Below are 20,543 nucleotides of genomic sequence, written 5' to 3' on the forward strand. Positions count from 1 at the left end.
ATCATATACGTACCAAATATATTTATTTAACGAGATAATGTTGAGCTGCACCAAGCAACCCTTATTCACGCTGTAACGCTGTAACCTTTAAGTAAACTGGTTATCGATGAGGGTTTCGTCATTAAAAAATACACAAGATAATTATAGACTTACCTAGCTTATTTTACGAGTGTTATCTAGCATTTCCCGAGCCAAACTGTGCTAGCCATGAGAAAATCAAACAAGGAAATTATTGGGACATTTTTAGCGCACAAAGAAATAGTCCCTCAACTATAAGAGAGAAAATGTAGTTGGGACATTATTGGGACATTTATTGAACTTTGATGCACCGAAAAAGCAGTTGCAAGGAATATTTACTCGTGGGGCCCATCCACCTTACAAGCAAATACGGAAATTATTGGGACATTTTTGGCGCAGAAAGAAATAGTCCCTCAACTATTTTTCGGTGCATCAAACGCCAACTATAAAAGAGAAGGGTGGAAGAGAGAATGGAATACGTTAAGAGGGTGGGAAAAAGAAAAAGCCCAATGCTGCTCATTTAAACGTCTTCAATGGTTTGGCTTGGTCTGGGTCAGGGTCAAGTCACATCTCTTTGTGCAAAGTCCTTTATCAATTAGGAAGCTGTAGGCCACATGTTCACGTATGGACACAAATTAATAAAGTGCAAGAGGGTCCTATTGTTTCTGCATCACCCACCAATGAATTGACGCCCTTGCTTCCACGACCCCAACTATTTAAACACTCACACACACACACACACACACACGCACACACACAAAGGTATCTTTCACTGCTGAGTGGCTCGGTCATGGGGAGAGGGGAATTATTCTCTCTTGTAGTTTTTTTTATGCAGTGGACTCTCTTGCTGTCCAAAGACGTAGGTCATGCACAACAAGTGCGAGCCCAAGGCGAAGCACTTATCAAGTTCAGGGATAGTCTCAAGGCTCACCACCCCAACCTGAATTCATGGTCCTTGCACATCAACTCTAGCAATAGTGACCCATGTGGTTGGTTCGGGATAGTCTGCGATGATAATGGAAGGAGCGTCGTCGAGATTGATCTTTCAAACGCAACTCTAACGGGTACGCTCCATTCCATTAACTTCTCAGCCTTCTTGAGTCTCACAAGCCTCAATCTCAACAGCAACAACCTTTTCGGATCGATTCCAGAAGGGATTGGCAGCCTCTCCAGCCTCTCTTACCTTGACTTGTCTGACAACTCTCTTACAGGTCTAATACCTGCCTCTATAGGAAACTTGTCCAATCTTGTAATTTTATACTTTCAGCACAACAATTTGACTGGACCCATCCCTCCAGAAATAGGAAACTTGAATCGTCTCACACAAATAGGATTATATTACAACTCTCTTACAGGTCTAATACCTGCCTCTATAGGAAACTTGTCCAATCTTGTATTTTTATACTTTTATAACAACAATTTGACTGGACCCATCCCTCCAGAAATAGGAAACTTGAATCGTCTCACTGATTTAGAGTTATCTCACAACTCTCTTACAGGTCTCATACCTGCCTCTATAGGAAACTTGTCCAATCTTGTAATTTTATACTTTTCTAACAACAATTTGACTGGACCCATCCCTCCCGAAATAAGAAACTTGAATCGTCTCACTGATTTAGAGTTATCTTACAACTCTCTTACAGGTCTAATACCTGCCTCTATAGGAAACTTGTCCAATCTTGTAATTTTATACTTTCAGCACAACAATTTGACCGGACCCATCCCTCCAGAAATAGGAAACTTGAATCGTCTCACTGAATTAAGCTTATATTACAACTCTCTTACAGGTCTAATACCTACCTCTATAGGAAACTTGTCCAATCTTGTAATTTTATACTTTTATAACAACAATTTGACTGGACCCATCCCTCCAGAAATAGGAAACTTGAATCGTCTCACTCAAATAGGATTATATTACAACTCTCTTACAGGTCTAATACCTGCCTCTATAGGAAACTTGTCCAATCTTGTAATTTTATACTTTTATAACAACAATTTGACTGGACCCATCCCTCCAGAAATAGGAAACTTGAATCGTGTCACTGAATTAGACTTATCTTACAACTCTCTTACAGGTCTAATACCTGCCTCTATAGGAAACTTGTCCAATCTTGTAATTTTATACTTTCAGCACAACAATTTGACTGGACCCATCCCCCTAGAAATAGGAAACTTGAATCGTCTCACTCAATTAGCATTATTTTACAACTCTCTTACAGGTCTAATACCTGCCTCTATAGGAAACTTGTCCAATCTTGCAATTTTATACTTTTATAACAACAATTTGACTGGACCCATCCCTCCAGAAATAGGAAACTTGAATCATCTCACTGAATTAGAGTTATCTGACAACTCTCTTACAGGTCTAATACCTGCCTCTATAGGAAGCCTTTTGTACCTTCAAGATTTTGAATTAAGTAGTAATCATCTATCTGGATCCATACCATCAGAAATCTGCAATGGTGGACGACTATCTAGATTTGTTGCTTTGGGCAACATGTTTTCTGGGCTAGGACCGGGAGGCTTAACAAATTGCAAAAGCTTGTTGAGGCTGAGATTGAATGGGAACCAAATCAGGTTTAATATAACAGAAGCTTTTGGGGCGCTTCCAAGCCTAGCATTTGTTGATTTGAATGACAACCAATTCTTTGGTGAGCTGTCAGCAGATTGGGGAGGATGTCACAATCTCACACACTTGGATATCTCTAGCAATCACTTAACCGGTGTCATTCCATCATCAATTATGCATATGGCTCAGCTACAGGAGCTAAAACTTTCTTCCAATTTTTTCAATGGTGAAATTCCTACAGAAATAGGTGCATTGAAATCACTATCCACGTTGAACTTGAGCAATAACCGACTTTCTGGGAGAATTCCACCTGAGATTGGAAGGTTAGTCATGCTACAATGGCTTGATTTGTCAATGAATAATCTCAGTGGAGACATAGCAGAACAACTCGGAAGTTGTGCCAGCTTAATTAGTGTGAATCTGAGTCACAATGAGTTTAGTGGAACAATTCCATTTCAAATCGGAAATCTAGCATATCTACAAATTTCATTAGATCTTAGTGGAAATGCACTTATTGGACAAATACCCACACAGTTGGGGAAACTAAGAAACCTGATGAACTTCAACCTCTCTCATAATAGGCTCTCAGGTGTAATTCCCTCGTCTTTTGAAGGAATGATCAGTTTGACATCGATTGATTTGTCATATAATGACCTCCAAGGTCCTCTACCAAACAACAAAGCATTCTTGATGGCTCCACCAGAGGCATTTGAAGGAAATTATGGTCTATGTGGAGAAGCCAAACAAGGCTTACACCCTTGCAAGTCTTCCATAGACATGAACGATCAAAAGAAAACAAGATTTCTTAAAGTGCTCAAGATAGTTCTTGTTTGTGTTGCAAGTGCACTTGTGCTTGTTGGTATTGGGATTTATGCCAAATGTTGTACCGCCCATGTTAAGAAAGAAGGAAGCTACCCAAGAGAGAATAATGGTGGGGACTTGTTTTCAATATGGAATTATGATGGAAGACTTGTTTACGAGGATATCATAAACGCCACAGAGAATTTCGAGGACAAGTATATCATTGGAAGAGGTGGGTCTGGGACAGTTTACAGGGCAAACCTTGAAACAGGTCAAACTTTGGCTGTTAAGAAAGTTGATCAATCTGAAGGAGATGATATGATTAATCATGAAAGTTTCATAAATGAGATCAGAACATTGTTGGAAATTCGTCATCGGAATATAGTAAAGTTATATGGATTCTGTTGCCATGTTAGAAACATGTTCTTGGTCTATGAGTACATTGAAAGAGGAAGCTTAACAAGCATTTTAGGTTGTGATGAATGGGCTGTCGAATTAGACTGGGCAAAGAGGGTGAATATTGTAAAAAGTGTCGCCCATGCCCTAGCCTACATGCACCATGATCACTTGGAACCAGTCGTCCATCGTGACATCTCCAGCAGCAACATTCTGCTCCACTCAGATTTTGAACCTTGCATCTCTGATTTTGGAATTGCAAGGCTGCTGAAGACTGACACGTCTCACAGGACCAGGCCTGCGGGAACCTTTGGCTACATTGCACCAGGTATACATGTTAATTTTATTCATTTATTTACTTTAGCAATGCTGATTAAAAAACACCTCTTATCACCGATTACACATATGCTGGACTCAGATGGTGTACACCTAGGTGGTCCCTTTTCCACTCAGGTGTACACCTAGCTTTGTCCTTGCAGCAAGGGGGCACCCCTCAAGGATTTCAAACGCATGATATGGTACATGTAGTGTTATTTGAAACTTTAAAACTTTAGACTAAGAGCGACCAAGGGTCATTTTATGAAGGGTTATGTCAGAAACACGCGCCATTTAGATTCCCATAGTTAGAGAGCACAACAAGACGTGTGGATGCGCAAATGACACACCATGACCAGCATAGACAATACCACATTCTTTTTTAATTATTATTAATTGGTTTCAATAATATTTTATTAACAATTATCAAAAAATATTATTTACTTAATTTAGTAATTAAAAACTGCTGTCTCCTGGTGTCCTATTTTTCAGAAAAATTCTAAATTCTTTTCTTTGAAAGAAAAATATGAGACTTATATTGATTAAAAAAAAATTAACGCATACAAAGAAAGAGTGGTGAGGAATCAGATGCTAAATCTGAACAGAACATTTATAAAAGGTCAATTTCCATCTAAGGATTTTGAAAAAAAGGTCAATTTCCATCGAAGGCCACTTTAAACTCAAATGTGTTTTCAGCTCCCATTCAATACGATTTCTAACTTGCATGACTGAATGAAAATCTTCCTTGAAGACCCTGCCATTCCTTTTAATCCAAATGCATTGCCACTCACCATCCAGTAAAAAGCTTCATAATTATCTTAAAGAATAATATCCTCAAACCACAGGTCTTTCCAAAAAGATGTATGCTCCCCATTTCCTATTTTTAGCTGGATTACATGTAGGAATTCATCAAATAATTTTGTCCAACTGTTCCAAGATTCCGGAACTATTACTCCTTTTGTTGTTGGACCCTACAACGAACATGGTGTATGGGAAACATGGAGGGTGCTCAAGTGCAGTGGCACATCACAAATGTGCAAGGTCATTGCACCTGATCCATGGACCCCTCCACTATTTATGGAAGGGAGGGGCAGCCACTACATGGTTACCCTTGGTAGGGCGGACCACTTAACACTGGATATGCTCACATAGACTAAGATAGGGAGCAGATCCAGTGATCGAGCTCGAGTACTTTGTAAAGAAAATCACGATGCGTATAGCGTTTTTTTGCTTTTTGTGTTTTTACACAGAAAATTGGTAACGTGGGTAGCAACTTTCTGTGTTTGCATTTTACACAGAAAATTGCTACTCGCGGTAGTGCTTTTCTGTATTTTGTGTGTCAGGGCCTGATCACCAAACCGCGCCTCGACTAAACATGGTTCTATCCATTTAGCTTTTGCATGTAGCAACAACACTAGGGTTTTAAACCCGTGTTAACATACTCATAGCCTGTGTACTTACTTTTACCACTTCAACAAACATCTGCCCTCATCAAAATGCAATTGGAACATGAGTAAGCAGAGAAGAATGTATTGATTCATCACTCAATGATGATGTTTGCTTTGGCAGAGATCGCACATACCATGCGTGTAACGGAGAAATGTGATGTCTACAGCTTTGGGGTGGTGGCACTTGAGGTCTTAATGGGACGGCATCCAGGAGAACTTATATCATCCATATTAGATCAACAAGAATTAAGGCTTGGAGATGTTCTGGATCGGCGCATTTTGCCCCCAGTAGGTCAAGTTGCAAAGAAAGTGACCCATGCAGCAACAATCGCACTCATGTGCATACAAGTGAATCCAAAGACTCGGCCCACTATGCGTGATGTTTCACAGCAACTTTCAGCGACGAGTCTGTCACTACCGTCTGCTTCAGAGCCTTCACTTTCAATAAAATTGTGAACCAACCATCCCAGTTCATGCCCAAGTAGTACCATCCTATTGCACTTTGAGACACACTACTGCACATACTGTTGGGGTAGCCTGTTTGTAGCTGGTTTTGGACATTGATCTTGCACTGTCCATATGGATCTATCATAGATCTTTCTTTTGGAGTACTTCACATTTTTTATATACTATTATTGCAATCAGTTGATTTTTAGATCAATATATTGGATAGATCTTTATGGTGTCATCAATGCATGTCAAAAGAAAGCTGATTGTGCTGCTCAAATTTGGCAATCAATGATTTTGGATGTCCTATTTCTTGGATAATTACTGAAAGAACATTTTTTCTTCTCATCTTCATGGTGTGTTTAGCTCGTCAAATGGGATGACCAAGATTAAAGTCTAAGAAAAAAAAACCCTTAATTTGCATAGTCCTATATAGGTCATGTGCAATTGGGGTCTGACCCAATTCTATCAATTTGTTGGTTCATTTGAACTGCAACCTATTTTCCCACTTCATATTAGTCAAAGGCATGATCAATAGGACATCATTGAAATTAATCATCGTGTGCATCCCACCAACACTGATTAAGCAGAAATCTTATGTTTCCTCCTATCAAGTTATTGCCAGAGAGTTTAAAGATGCAACATAAAACTTTAGGAGAAAGAAGCAAACATGTTAATCGTCAATTTCCCCAAACTTAATGCCTCGTGAGCAAAAGGGTTTTATAGATTTAACACAATTTAGGCTTTTTTTCTTCTTTGCATTTTTTGGATAATCAGCGAAAACCATCTTACTCATTCAGAAGCTCATTGGTGTAGAAACCCCAGGTTGGGTTTAACAGCAAGCCATGCACTACTGTCAGTTCTAAGCTTGTGTAAGCCCCCCTCTGACGATTTAGTCGAAGGGGATAACCTCATAAAAAAAAATAAAAAGGGGAAAAGTGGTTCCCCCATTTGGGAAACCGCCTTCCCCATAAAATACTGGGGGATGAGGATAAACCTCACCCCCCACGATCATCACTGTGCGCCTCTCCTCCTCAGTCGAGCAAGAGGGAGAGAGCGGCAGAGGGAGGATGAAGAAAAAAAATTTGCAGGGGACTTACTGGATTTCGACACCGACGACGAGGTAAGACCCTCTTTTTTCTTCTTCTTCTTCGTTTTCTCCTTTCTTTTCCAGTGGGTTGAGGGCCGGAAGCCATGGCTGCCGGCCAGCTGCAGAAAAACGAAAAAAAAAACAAGAGACTGAGAGAGAGAGGGTCGGGCCCTCTGCCGCAAAGAGAAAGTGAGAGGTCCGGCTCAGACGCCGGACCCTCTGCCGCAGAGAGCAAGGGAGAGTGTCGGCTCAGACGCCGACCCCCTCTGCAACATAAAAGACATAAGGGGCTCGCTTTTATTTAAGTCAAGCCTGGGTCGGCCTTGGTGAGACCCAGACCGGACAGGGGTCGGCCTGGGTCGCACCCAGACCTTACCAGAGAGTTTACAAAAAAGAAAATGTGTGCCCTAGAAGCTTACTTGGGCTCACAAGGGTTGGCCGTAGGTTCCAAGTCCAGTACCAAATTCATCAAGTACATGCAGAGCTTACTTGTGCTCTAGAAGCTTGATTAAGGACCAAAACAGCCGGGCAGGTCAAGAAAATGTGTGCCCTGGAAGACCCAAAATCCCCCTCAGTCAAGCAAGAGGAAGAGAGCAGCAGAGAGCAAGTGAATAGAGGGCTTTGGGAGGATTTTATTGTCGTAGAGAGAGAGGCCCACTCTCCACGCCTAGTCGACATGGGTTTATTCTCCTCACCATATGGATGATATTTTGAAAATAAAAGGATGATATTAAGAATCACACTTTGGATCGAATGCTTTTGAAGTAAAATAAAGAACATTGACGTGCTTATCACTCGTTGGTTAATATAAAGCCATGATCTACATTGAAATTGTTTCAGTGAAGAAAAAAAAAATGAACTTGTTGTGCGAAAAAATGATTTGTTGCGAGTTCATGAGCGGACCCCAAGCAAGGCTTTAATTATCCTTAATGAGCAATCCCGAACATGCTGAGCTAAGCTCGTTTAACAGCCCTAAACACGAGCACCATGTGTTTGGCTCAACTCCATTGAGGGATAAAAAAAAAACACAGAGGAGGTGTTGCAGGTGAAACAAACAAGTGCAATATGATTGCACAAATATTTGTGCATTAAGCACCTAATCACCCTCCATCTTGAGGACAGGGCTGTTAGTTGTGGGTTCCAAGTTCTGATGGAGGGCAATCAGGTGCTTAATACACAAATTTTGTGACATGCGATTGCACTCGATTCGGACTTTGTGTTGCAGTGAGCCAGCACACTCATAGAGGAGTTGGAAGAAGCTCTTCATCAAGAGGATCTTCTCTTGAGGCTAAAACCCAGAGTAAATTGGCTAACTCATACATTCAATCGTAGCCATCCAATCAATGGCTAGATGGTGTTGGGCGAAACCCTGTAAATACAACAAGACAGTGAGCGTACCTGGATTCACCATTGATCGTGTAGGAAGTTCAGCGTTCTCCTCAGCCGGTAGACGCCCACAATGAGCCCAGGCCTAATGTCGATGGTGAGCAGGACCCTGTTCTGCTAAGCCTGAATGCAGAACTGAATTTGGGCAGGGATTCGTTACGAACTCTCATCAACTTCGTAACCCCTATCCTCTTTATATAATGGAGGAATTGGGCAGTTACGTGAATGTGGTCTCTCCACATTCACGTAACTCCCACCCACTATCTCCATTAATCAACCACTTACGTGACCCACTAAGATGGTGTCAAACCGGGTCAAACTGTGGGTTGGACCCGTAACCCAAAAAGTCCAACATTCTTCCACTTGGCCCATTGACACCAAAAGTGTACTAAATCGAGGTGTATACCGTTATCACGATTTAATTCTTCATGTGGGTTCACATGCCACCCTTTATCACAAGGATGAATCATATGAGTCAAGGATATGAACACCCCTTTATGAAATGTCATATTTCCTTGTACTACACTACAATTCACCTTCAGTGCTTAGGCATGCAAAGAAATTACCTATATGAATAGGTTGGTCTCTCACCTATTCTATTGGTCCTTTAACATTGTCATTCTGCTATTCTCTCTAACCCATATGAGAGATCATTTATGCAAAATCAACAATAACTCAAAACCTTAGAGAATCAAAACATAAACACAAATGTGATTACATAATGTATTGTCATACATTAGAAGGAATCAAAAAGACCCATCCCCTTTACATGTTGGGAATACAATCCCGGTGTTAGCCCTTTAGTAAGGGGATCCGCAGTCATTTCTTTCGTCCCAATTGTATCAATACATACCAGATGATTCTCAGTCTTTTCTTTAACAACAAAATATTTTAACTCCATGTGTCGACACGATGTTGAGCTCTTGTTGTTATTTGAAAAGGACACGGCTGCTTCATTATCACAAAAGATCTTTAGTGGTCTCTCAATAGAGTCCACTATACCAAGACCTATAATGAAGTTTCTTATCCAAATGACCTGTAACGAAGTCTCGTATAGAGCAATAAATTTCGCCTCCATGGTATGAGCAGCAGTGGTAGACTGCTTTCCGCTTCTCCATGAGACAACACCACCCGCTAAAAGAAAAATGTATTCAGTAGTGAATTTTCTATTGTCAATACACCCTCCTAAGTCCGCATCAGAGTATCCAACGACCTCTAGGTGGTCAGCTTTCCTATAGGTCAACATATAGTCTTTCGTTCCTTGTAAATAACGCATGACCTTCTTTGCTGCCTTCCAGTGCGCAATGCCTGGATTTGACAGATATCTACCAAGCATTCCCACAGCAAATGTTATATCAGGTCGAGTGCAGGTCTGCGCATACTGTAATCTCCCAACTGCTGAAGCATATGGGACAACATCCATCTGAGCCTTCGCAATATCATCCTGAGGAGAGTCCTTCAAGCTCAATTTATCCCCTATATGTGCATATATGACAAAGAAGTTTTTCTACCTGTCCATAACTCGTAAGGAGTCTTTTGAACAACCTTCGTAGGAACCTTATTCAAAATATGCACTGCAGTCCTAAGAGCTTCACCCCATAAGGTCAAAGGAAAGTTTGAGTGATTCAACATCGCTCGAACTATTTGTTTAAGCGTACGATTTCTCCTCTAAGCTACACCATTCTCATAAGCACTACCAGGCATGGTATACTGAGGTACAATGCCTTCCTCTTTTAGAAACCGCGCTAATGGACCTTTCTTTTGTCCCATCTCAGTGAAACAACCATAATATTCGCCACCTCTATCTGACCTGACAACCTTAATAACTTCACCGGTTTGTTTCTCTACTTCTTTCTTGAAGTCCTTAAAAATTTGAAAGACTTCAAATTTTTCAGATAATAAGTAGAGATACATATACTGTGAGTAATCGTCTATAAAGGTGACAAAATATTTTTCACCCGTATAACACGGTGAAAAAGGGCCGCAGACATCCGTATGCACTATTTCTAACTTTCCATTGCTGCGTTTGGCATCTTTCTTATATGTGTTAGATTGCTTAGCCTTTATGCAGTCAACACATGGCTCTATATTCGTAAAATCAAGGGATCCAAGGATTCCCTCTTTCACGAGTCTTTGGACTCTCTCTTTCGAGATATGTCATAATCTTCGATGCCAAAGCAAATAGGATTGATCATCCTTTAGACCATGTTCATTACCAATCATTGTGTTCTCAACGGAGTGAGATTCCTCAATTTGGAGTTTGGTTCTTAATCGATACAAACCATCACACATATATGCAGAACCTATATTCATTGAATTTTTCATAATAATAAGTTCAGATTTTTCAAATTTAAACACAAAATCAAACTTACCAAGTTTTGAAATTGAAATTAGGCTCCGACTATAAGATGAAACATAAAATGTATCGACCAAATCCAACATGAATCCCGACTCCAACACAATTCTGTAGGTCCCAACGCTCTTGACATGTGAACGCATCTTATTTCTTGAGAAGATGTTTCTTTTATGCTCCGTTGGTTTTCTTTTGTTCAGAAATGCCTGCAAAGAGTTGGCAATGTGCACCATGGCACCAGAATCAATCCACCAACTATGCAATGGAACATGAATTAGATTGCACTCATGAGAAACGAATGACTTATTACCTTTATTTTCGAGTCATTTCTTGAACTTCAAACAGTTCACCTTCTTATGCCCTTTCTTTTTGCAGAAGAAACACTTTATAGAAGGACCACCTAACTGGGATTTGGCTTTCGCCTGAGAGTTTGAACTCTTCCCAGTGGTTCTCTTCTGATTCTTCTTTTTAAAGGAGCTTTTCTTTGGCCTTGACCTCTGTTTATCCTTATGAGAGGTTATATGTGCACTTGGCACCCTCTCACCTTTCAATCTCTCCTCTTCCTCAACACACTTACTCAAGAGGTCATTAAAAGACCACTCATCATTATGTGTGTTGTAGGAGATTTTAAAGGGTCCATACTCAGTAGGTAACGAGGTTAAGATCAGATGGACTAAAAACGAGTCAGAGATGGCGAACTTCATGTCATTCAGTTGAGTCGCAATATTCTTCATTTCTAAAATGTGTTGTCGGATGTGACTGTCACCAGCATATTTCATAGACACTAATTTGGACATGAGAGTACTGGCCCTTGCCTTATTAGAAGTGACGAACTGAGCCTCAATGGCTCCCAGAAATTCCTTCACAGTCCTACAATGAGGAATTGCGCCTCGAATGTTCTTAGCCACCCGAGATTGCAAAAGCAACAGGCTAAGTCTGTTCGAGCGCTCCCACTTCTCAGAGGCAGCCTTTTGATCGGCTGTGCTCTGCTCATTAAGAGCGAGAGGTTCGTCAATTCTAAGAGCCAGATCTAAATCCATATAGCCCAAAGTGAATAACACAAATTCTTTTCAATCAGAAAAATTCGATCCGTCTACGATAGGGATACTACTAGAACCGTTAATATGGAAGGAACCTGATAAATTAAAGAAACGAAAAACGGAAAGAAGTTACTATTATTGCTCAAACGAGACTTGTGTTGAAAAGGTAAAAGTGAGACCCTTTATTTTCACCTTTTCTGAGACAAGCATAGTTGAGCCATTATCATTTCACTTTGGTGAAAACGACAATACTCATAATTGCTTCGTCTCTTCAATTCTCAAGGAATTGACTTCAGTTGGTGAAACTAGTAGATCATGAATCCAGAGGCAATTCAGCACTGTACCTTTGGGTACGAACATGCTTCATGGGCTGGAATGCACATCTACTATCACACCCTGTGTAAATTTGGAACCCAACGACCTACCTTTGGGTAGAATCGATGTTTCATAAATTCACACACAATCATTATTACGAATCTTAATACGGTCCAAAGAATCTTTAATTAACACGACTCAGATCACTTTGGTGATTACATGAATCAGTTAATCAAAATCTTTTACCGAAAAAACTATTCGTATTATGGAGCACGCCCATGCACACATTTTAATGCATGTATATTCATGAGTTAATATCAGTTCATACTTCAACAAAAAATGCATAAACTAATTGTCATAAATTTAGTCATAATTCATGCTTAAAATTATCATGCATAACTTAACCAGCGCAAAATACATGAATTAACATGCATAAGTCATGCATTATTCAAAATAAATACTTTATAAATCATGAAAAATAACAAAAGCATGCTCATATGGGTAAAACCCAGGATCCTCATGTAGGAACCTGTCTAAAAACACTCTGAATCGGTCTAAAATCGCCCTGAACCGGTCATCTAAGGGTCCGAACCGGTTCTGAACCTTATAAACCGTTACTTAATATGAACAAAAGTTCACAAAACCCTATAACCGTATGCCAAAATCCTTGTATTTCTTTATATTTATGAAAGCAGGGTCTCAACATCCCGGAACCGGTGAAAAACTTGAAAGAACCGGTCAAAAACAGCTCTGAATCGGTTCTGGAAGGGGTCGGATCAGGTTTCTGATCCGATTCAATCTCAATAGTATTTGGATCCTGTTTTTATGGATCCAAAAAGTCCAACAGATGGTTGTGCTGGATTGCTGGATGGCTATGCATTGTCAACCGTTGGTTCTAAAAGTGGCCAACAAGTTGGCAACATAGAAAGGTAAGGTGTTTTCTTATGCAGGAAGGCCGTTTTATTAAACATGTTCTTTGTAGCTATTACATTACGGAGCCTCAACTTTAAAATCGCAGGTCATCTATTCGTTTAATTGATAAGAGGTTCATATATTTCCTTTGAGGCACTTTAATTACGAGTGTGGTCTCTAATCATCTGTCCAGCCACTTTAATTCCGTAGCAACATTCAACTTTTTCTTTTTTACTTGGAGAAACCGCTCCAGGCGCAGAGACCTAGCCGTGCTGGCTCAACATGCCATAGTTACAGTCTCTGTTCATGTCTGCTGTTCGGGTAGTCAAGGTTCGATTACCGTGGGCGTTGCCTCTTTGCGCAAGCCAATGCTTAGCATAGGCTCCGGGAGCAGGGGTCTTATCCTTGGAGTTTTACGATGTGGGCGCCATGACCGTAGGTTTGGCAAGATGAGCCAGCCCGACCCAGTCATCGTGCCACGCTCGAGTTAAATAAACAAAAAAAAACATGATGGAATATTTGTGAAAGAGAAGGATGAATGATAATTTCATCATTTTAGAGAATTTAATTCTGGTTGAATGGTTGAGAGTAATGATGGGTCACATCAAGTTCTAATTTGAGAATTGTCAAAAAAAAAAAAAACTGAAAAAAATTAAGGTCTTTTGGAGAACAAGGCGAGGGTTTGAAAACCTAGGTTAGGTTTGGCTTTAATACTGAGTTTTTCATAAACGTGGGTTTTGGCTGTTTTGATGACGAAAAGCTCAATTTTCTAAAATTTGGGTTAAAAACTCAATTAAAAAAAAAAAAACTTAACCATTTTCAAGGTTAGATGACACCAACTTTGCTGAATGGTGCCATCCAAGCCATTCTCTAATCGATGGGTAGCTGCAAAGTGGCTGGAATAAAAAAGTTTATTTCTGCCATTTTCTGGCCACTCACTTTCTGCAAAATGGCTGAGATAGTCCAAACAAAGATGGTACTATTCCGGCCATTTTTTGGCCGGTGAACAGCTACGAATGGCCAGTTGTGGAAGGAGCAATATCAAATTGTAAGAGAAGGGGGTGGTCAAGTGGCCGAGGGAGTCCTTGGCATGGGCGGCTTGAGAACCTAGTTGAAAAATCTAGTTTCAAAGTAATTTTTTCAAAACCAAGTTTTAAGAGGGCCAAGTTTTCCCAAAGGCCTGGTTGGGGTGTCCTCCAAACTACACACGCAACTGGTTTTTGAATAAAAACTTGGTTAATGATGAAAACCTGCAGGTTTAAAACAAGGTTAACAACATCATCAAAACAAGTTTCTTTTTAAAGTTATAGTCAAAAGACACGTCCCAAAATATTTTACCAGTGTCTATCGAAATAAAAATTATGTATTACTATTGACACCTCATAATGGAGCAAATCTACTATTTTGCATTATCATCAGCTATTTTGCATAGATGATGCTTGTTGGCTTCCTAAATCTGCCCTTTACAGTTGGGGACCATCTCCTCTAGCTAGATTTTTTTGCTTGGACACACTACTCACTGCAACTTAAATACTTGGGGGCTCGTTTGAAAGTGGGAAAGATATAAGAAAAGTGATACTGGTCGAAAAAACCATACATTTTTTCCAACCCTTCCAAACGAAAGAAAAATTCTCTCTAAGAGAGTTCTTATAAAAATAACTTTTTTTCTATGAGATTTTTTCTGGGCTTGGGCACGAAGTCCTCTCTCACCCCTCTTTCGCTTTGCTGCAGCCAGGGAGAGATTCCTCCTCCGGCAGCGTCCTACTCATCCAAGCATCCTCTTCCGGCAAAGTCCTCCTCCGTCGCAGGTACTCCCTCTGTCTCTGTTGTCGTTCTCTCACTCCCTCTTTCTCTCTCTCTCTCTCTATTGTTTTTATCTGGTAACATTTATCTGCTCTAATAATGAATAAAAACATGTCTTTTTTTTTCTAAGTGTTTGGTTTTCTCTGAGAACACTCGCTCGTGCTGCTTCAAAACTTCTTTTGTTTCATATGATTTGTAATGCTGAACAAAAGTGAATCTCTTGCCTGATTTTTTTTGAAGAAATGAAAAGATTTTCTTTTCACTTCTTTATTCATGCTGATTAAAGCTCTTAACTTGTTCCATGTTAAAAAAACTATTTTCTCCAAGGAATATGCATATTGAGGATTAAATTTGCATATGCTGATTGGTTTATATGTGGGTGGTATCATATATTTGATGGAGGCTTAATCTTAAAATTCTTTTCATTCAAGTATCTGTCTAATGGATGCTTGCTCACGTTTTTCCTTTGCTTCTTAAATTTTTAGAGTTGTGAATCTTGTTTGTTCTTTGTAGGCATTTCTTTTGAGATGTCTTTGATGTCAAATAATTTGTGGACCATTGAATTCTTTTTCAGGCATTCATCTGCTGGACAATTGTGTGTCTTGTTTTTCCTTGCTTCTTTCTTTCTCTTTCATTATGTATTTTCAGTTCCCTGTTTCCCCTTTTCTACAACAAAATGCATTTTTGATGTCTGAACACCTGTCTGTGATTCATACCCAATTGTAATTGATGCTTAGCAGGAGTTCTTTATGACCAGAATCAGGGGCGTAGCTAGGATTCATGTGAGGGGGGGGGGCGCAAACAGGGGTGTAGCAAAAAAATTATATATTTGGTGTGACAGTCTGGGGCTCGAGGGCAGCACCCCCAAAAAAAAATTGAAATAAAATAAAAAATGGCTACAATTATTAATAAAAATCTATTTCATTTGGACAAATCAAACTATTTGCTGCAGTCAGGGCTAGGCTAGGACTGGGCTACAAAAATGGATAAAAATCTATTTCATATGGAATCAGGGCTGGGCTAGGACTGGGCTTTTAATATTTTTATTTTTTTTTAAACTGGGCCGCCGCAACCCCCTCGCCTATGAACAAAATCTTGTGCTCATAAAGTTATGCAGAGGCAGAATACATGTAATTTCAGAGTTTAATTGCCATTTGCGGCTGCTTGAGATTCCCCCACTTTGGTTGCCTGATCTAACTTGCCAAAATGAAGCTATTATGAACTAAAACAAGACTGTACATATGAACATATTTCCTGAAAGCTACTAAGCATTTCAGAACCCTTTTTTTTGTTTTTAAATGTCAAACTTGATATCATGCACTTGAAAGTTAGTAGATGATGTTGAAAATGCAGAGTAGTTTGAGACTCAAACAATAATTTTGCAATCTTAAATGCAAAATATTAAAAGGAAAGAAAAAATTTGACTCGTAAGTTCAAAAAACTTTTAGAAAATATGATGGAGGACATGAAATTTTTTAAACAATAAAAACTAATATTTTGATAATTTAATGTTAAAAAATGCATTTTATCAGTGCATGTTTTGTTTTATTAGCAATATTGCATGAGAAGAACTACCATTTTGTTAGCACTTGATACAAGAGAAAAAATTTCCCACGCACAAACAAACAAACGAAAATTTTTCTTGTATAATTTTTCTCATTCTACACAAACAAGCACAAAATTTTCAAAAAGGAAAAGTTATCATATCAAAACTTATCATAGGTAAAATTTTCTTTTCTTATGAGAGTTTTTCTTGCTTCCAAACATGCGCTTAGGATCACTTGCAAAAAATTGGCCTGCAACTAAAATACAAACACGCCGCATAAAAGGGGGCAAACATTTTTTTTATAATAAATTAAAATCTAAAACTAAAATATAAAGGGAGCAATATAAATTTTTATATTTTGCTTAAAGGGGGGAAAAACTTTTTATAATAAAATAAAATATAAAATGCGGCAAAACAAATTTTTATATTTTGCTTAAAGGGGGCAAAAAGTTTTTATAATAAAATAAAATATAAAACTAAAATATAAAGGGGGCAATATAAAATTTTAAGGAATTTTTTCAAAACTTGAGGAGGGGCTCAAGCCCCTCATCACCCCTCGGATCTGCCCCTGGACCTGAGTGACTGCGACTAAAGTCTTTATTTGACAGATTTAGGGGAAAAATAGGTTTTTAAAATGTTTTTGGTAGCAAAAGGTGGGTCTTTAAATTGAAATTTCCCAAAAAAAGAAGTCCCATTAAATTGGCAGACATGGCTTCATTAATGTACAATCTTTTCGAATGTCGTGTAAGTGTTGACCATTTCAAATTTTCTTTGCAGATGACTCTTTGATGCCCTAAAGAAACATCAACCCATTTTTTCAAAAGAAAAAATGTCATTTGGAGAGCCAATTTTTGTCTGGTATCCCAAAAAGAATATGTATATTTGATGAAAAATATTTTCAAACCAAATGTTTCAATAAACTGTCAAAACTTAGTTAAACATCACTAAGTTGACGAGACTTCACAAATTCAAACTTAAGGAAATTGATTTGACACCCTCACTGTCCACAAATTCCATAAAGACCATAGAGTCTTGATGAGATGACCCAATGGACGATGAAGATGTGAAATCACCTTCTTAAAGTGATTTTGATATGCTCTCTTGGGCAGCCTGGCCAAGTCCATCTCTACTCACAGAACAGGTAACAAAAAATACCACAAGGACAATAATCAGTTAATGTATAGTTTTAAAAAATTTCTTCTTCAAAAGCCAAAATACAATCCCAACTTAACATATAGTATACTTGCTCAAATGGCTAAGGATATCAAGACTTGTCTCTATAGTCCAGATGCAGTTAAATTTCAGCAAATGGTTTCTTAAGAACAAGAGATTTCAACGTTGTATCTAACTATGTTTTCTCCGGAGTCTCTCTTTGTTTTGCAACTACAGAGTTTGCAGGCCAAATCCATTAAGTTAGCAACGCTTTTAAACAACTAGAAAGTCAAGGAGGAAGTTAGATGGAAGCAGCAGATTAGGGTAAAATTACTTGCGACTGGAGATGATAATACTAAATTTTTTCACTTATATATTTTTCATCGTTATAAGAGAAATGTCTTTTCATCAATCACCACTGGGAGTGTTCCTTACTTTAATCATCACGTTATTTCAGTTGTCACTCAATATTTTAAAGATTTATACTCTGTTTTGCTTACCGTGAAGGGTGTCATTCGTCATTTTTCTGTTGGATCGATTTAACAAGATCAATCCAAATCTATGCAAATGAAGTTCTATGAAAATGAGATCTTTAGGGCCCTCAAAGATTTGTCGGGGTAGAAAGCTCCAGGTTCTGATGGGTTTCATGTGAATTTCTTTAAGATTTTTTGGTCTTGTGTCAAGCCTGATGTTATTAACATGTTTGATGAGTTCTATCGCAACTCCAGATTTCCTATTCAAACTCACTTGACAATTATATCTTTAATTCTGAAAGATGCTACTGCCACTCATATCTCTAGGTTTCGCCCGATTTTTGTTAAGTGTCTTCTATCAGATGAACGCTAAGGTGTTGGCTAATAGGTTGAAGGCTATGGCTCACCAAATATTTTTTGAACTCTCAGTTCACTTTTATCCAAAATAAGAGGATTCATCATTCTTTCATCTTGGCCTCTGAAGTCATTCACTTCTTACATCTTTGTGGCCAGTCCTATTGTTCTCTTAAATTAGATTTTCATAAAGCCTTCGATTTTGTGCATTGGCCCTTCTTATTTCAAATGTTATTCAATTTTGACATTGGTCATTATTTTTCTGGGTGGATGAGGGAATTTGTCTCTAATGCTCAGGCTATGATTAAGATTAACAACATTAGAGGTGGCTAGATCAAGTTGGGGCATGAATTACTGCAAGGCTGCCCTCTCTCACCTTTGTTGTTCAATATCGTTGCTGAGGGTCTCGTGGTGTTGCTTAAGCGTGTTGTAGAGAAGCGCATGATAGATCTTTTAAATGTTTCGGAGTTTCTGAACTATATTCTTATTTATGCTGATGATATGACTATTTTTCAGCGAGTAAACATGCAACAAATGCTTAGATTCAAACTTATTCTCAAGTTCTTTCTCTCTCTTTTTGAGCTTTTTCTAAATGATAGCAAATGCTCTCTTACCATGTTTAATGTTGAGTGTTCTATGCTTGCAGCGGGACAATGGATTTTTAATTGCATGATCTCTAAGTTGCCGATGACGTATTTAACACTACCGTTACAAGTGAAGTGCCTCGCCTCTGTTGCTTGGGTTTCAACTATTCAAAAAGTGAAAACCAAACTTTTTTCGTGGCAGGTGTCTTATCTCTCCATCACTGGCCGTATGAATTTAATCATACATGTTCTTTCTTCTATCTCTGATTTTTTCATGTCAATGTTTGTGATGTCTGTGGGTGTGGAAAAGCAGATTTGTCATTTAATGGTGGATTTTCTTTGGTCTGAGTGTCAACTTCAGGGTAAGTGCCATTTGGTTGATTGGCGAACAGTGGTGTTACTTAGGCGTATGGCTAGCTTAGGTGTTTTTGCGCCCAGACAGAGGAGTATTGCTTATTGTACAATTTTGCTTTAAACTGCATGTTTTGCTTATTGTACAGTTTAATATTTTCATCATACATAACACACGGTGACCTAAGCAGTGGAAGATCCAGGATTTTGCCTTGGGGTTTTTTTTTTTTTTTTGGGGGGGGGGGGCACATTTTTATTATAATAAAATAAAATATAAAACTAAAATATAAAAGAGGTGATTTCGGTTAAAAGGAGGCAAAACAAATTTTTATATTTTGCTTAAATGGGGCAAAAAATCTTTATAATAAAATAAAATATAAAACTAAAATATAAATGGGCAATATAAATTGTTAATGAAAATTTTTAAAACTTGAGGAGGGGCTCAATCCCCTTATCACCCCTCGGATTTACCCCTGGACCTGAGTTACTCCTACTAAAGTCATTATTTGACAGATTTAGGGAAAAAATAGGTTTTTAAAATGTTTTTGGTTGCAAAAGGGGGGTCTTTAAATTTCTTGTTCAAAAGCCAAAATACACTCAAATGGCTAGGGAGGGACTCCACAAAATGTGGAAAGATCGTTCCCCCTGATCGGGAGACCCAGGGAATCACGTACTAAATCGTAAATTTGATACATTCAGGTCGGGGTCAGACTAACCCCAGCTTGTCTTTCACACACAAAAAAAAGTACGCTAGTCTATACAAACTTGAGCATTTGGAGACAATCAGATCACTAGAACAAGAGATATCGGATAACCGATGAATGATCCTGTCCCATCAGCAGTCTCATCAAGGTAATGGGACATATTTGGCTTGCTTGTTGAAAAATCTTCGCCATCTGATGGGTACAAGCAAACAGGTCATGAAGGGGACCAAAATTAAACAGGGGTGCATATTGATTACATATGCCTTACACTCACAGCTCCATGGTGCATTCATCTTGGTTTTGATCCTAGTCACATGTATAGTTAAAAGTAATTTCTCGGTTAAGGTATTTCTTGGAGAGATTTTCAAAGTTGATAAATCATGAGAATATTTTAAGAATACTTAAGTAGTTTAAAAAATAAAAATATATAAATAACAATAAAAAAGTTAAGAAAATAATAAGTTTTGCATTATTTTTCTTTTAAAA

The 20,543-nt window shown here is 38.6% G+C and overlaps 1 protein-coding gene and 1 long non-coding RNA gene across 4 annotated transcripts in view; both read left to right on the top strand.

The window, feature by feature from the left end:
* Positions 1 to 503: 503 nt before the first annotated feature.
* LOC149819911 (LRR receptor-like serine/threonine-protein kinase ERECTA) overlaps positions 504 to 20,543 on the top strand; it is a 61,052-nt gene continuing 41,012 nt past the window's right edge. The window contains exons 1-3 of one of the 3 annotated variants that reach the window (XM_089982310.1): positions 767 to 1,082; positions 2,382 to 4,112; positions 5,669 to 6,235. In XM_089982310.1, the coding sequence (XP_089838436.1) occupies positions 809 to 1,082; positions 2,382 to 4,112; positions 5,669 to 6,003 (2,340 nt within the window). In that variant the 5' untranslated portion in view covers positions 767 to 808 and the 3' untranslated portion in view covers positions 6,004 to 6,235. Of the gene's footprint in view, positions 1,950 to 2,381; positions 4,113 to 5,668; positions 6,236 to 20,543 lie in introns of those variants that run through there. The other 2 variants (XM_089982309.1, XM_089982308.1) reach the window with 2 other exon arrangements.
* Positions 14,645 to 19,328, top strand: LOC149819912 (uncharacterized). The gene is made up of 2 exons (XR_016426745.1): positions 14,645 to 14,898; positions 19,065 to 19,328. It is a non-coding gene; the product is annotated as an uncharacterized LOC149819912 (long non-coding RNA).

Source organism: Nuphar pumila, chromosome 12 (genome assembly GCF_984573655.1).
Source record: "Nuphar pumila chromosome 12, dmNupPumi1.hap1.1, whole genome shotgun sequence".
Lineage (NCBI taxonomy): Eukaryota > Viridiplantae > Streptophyta > Magnoliopsida > Nymphaeales > Nymphaeaceae > Nuphar > Nuphar pumila.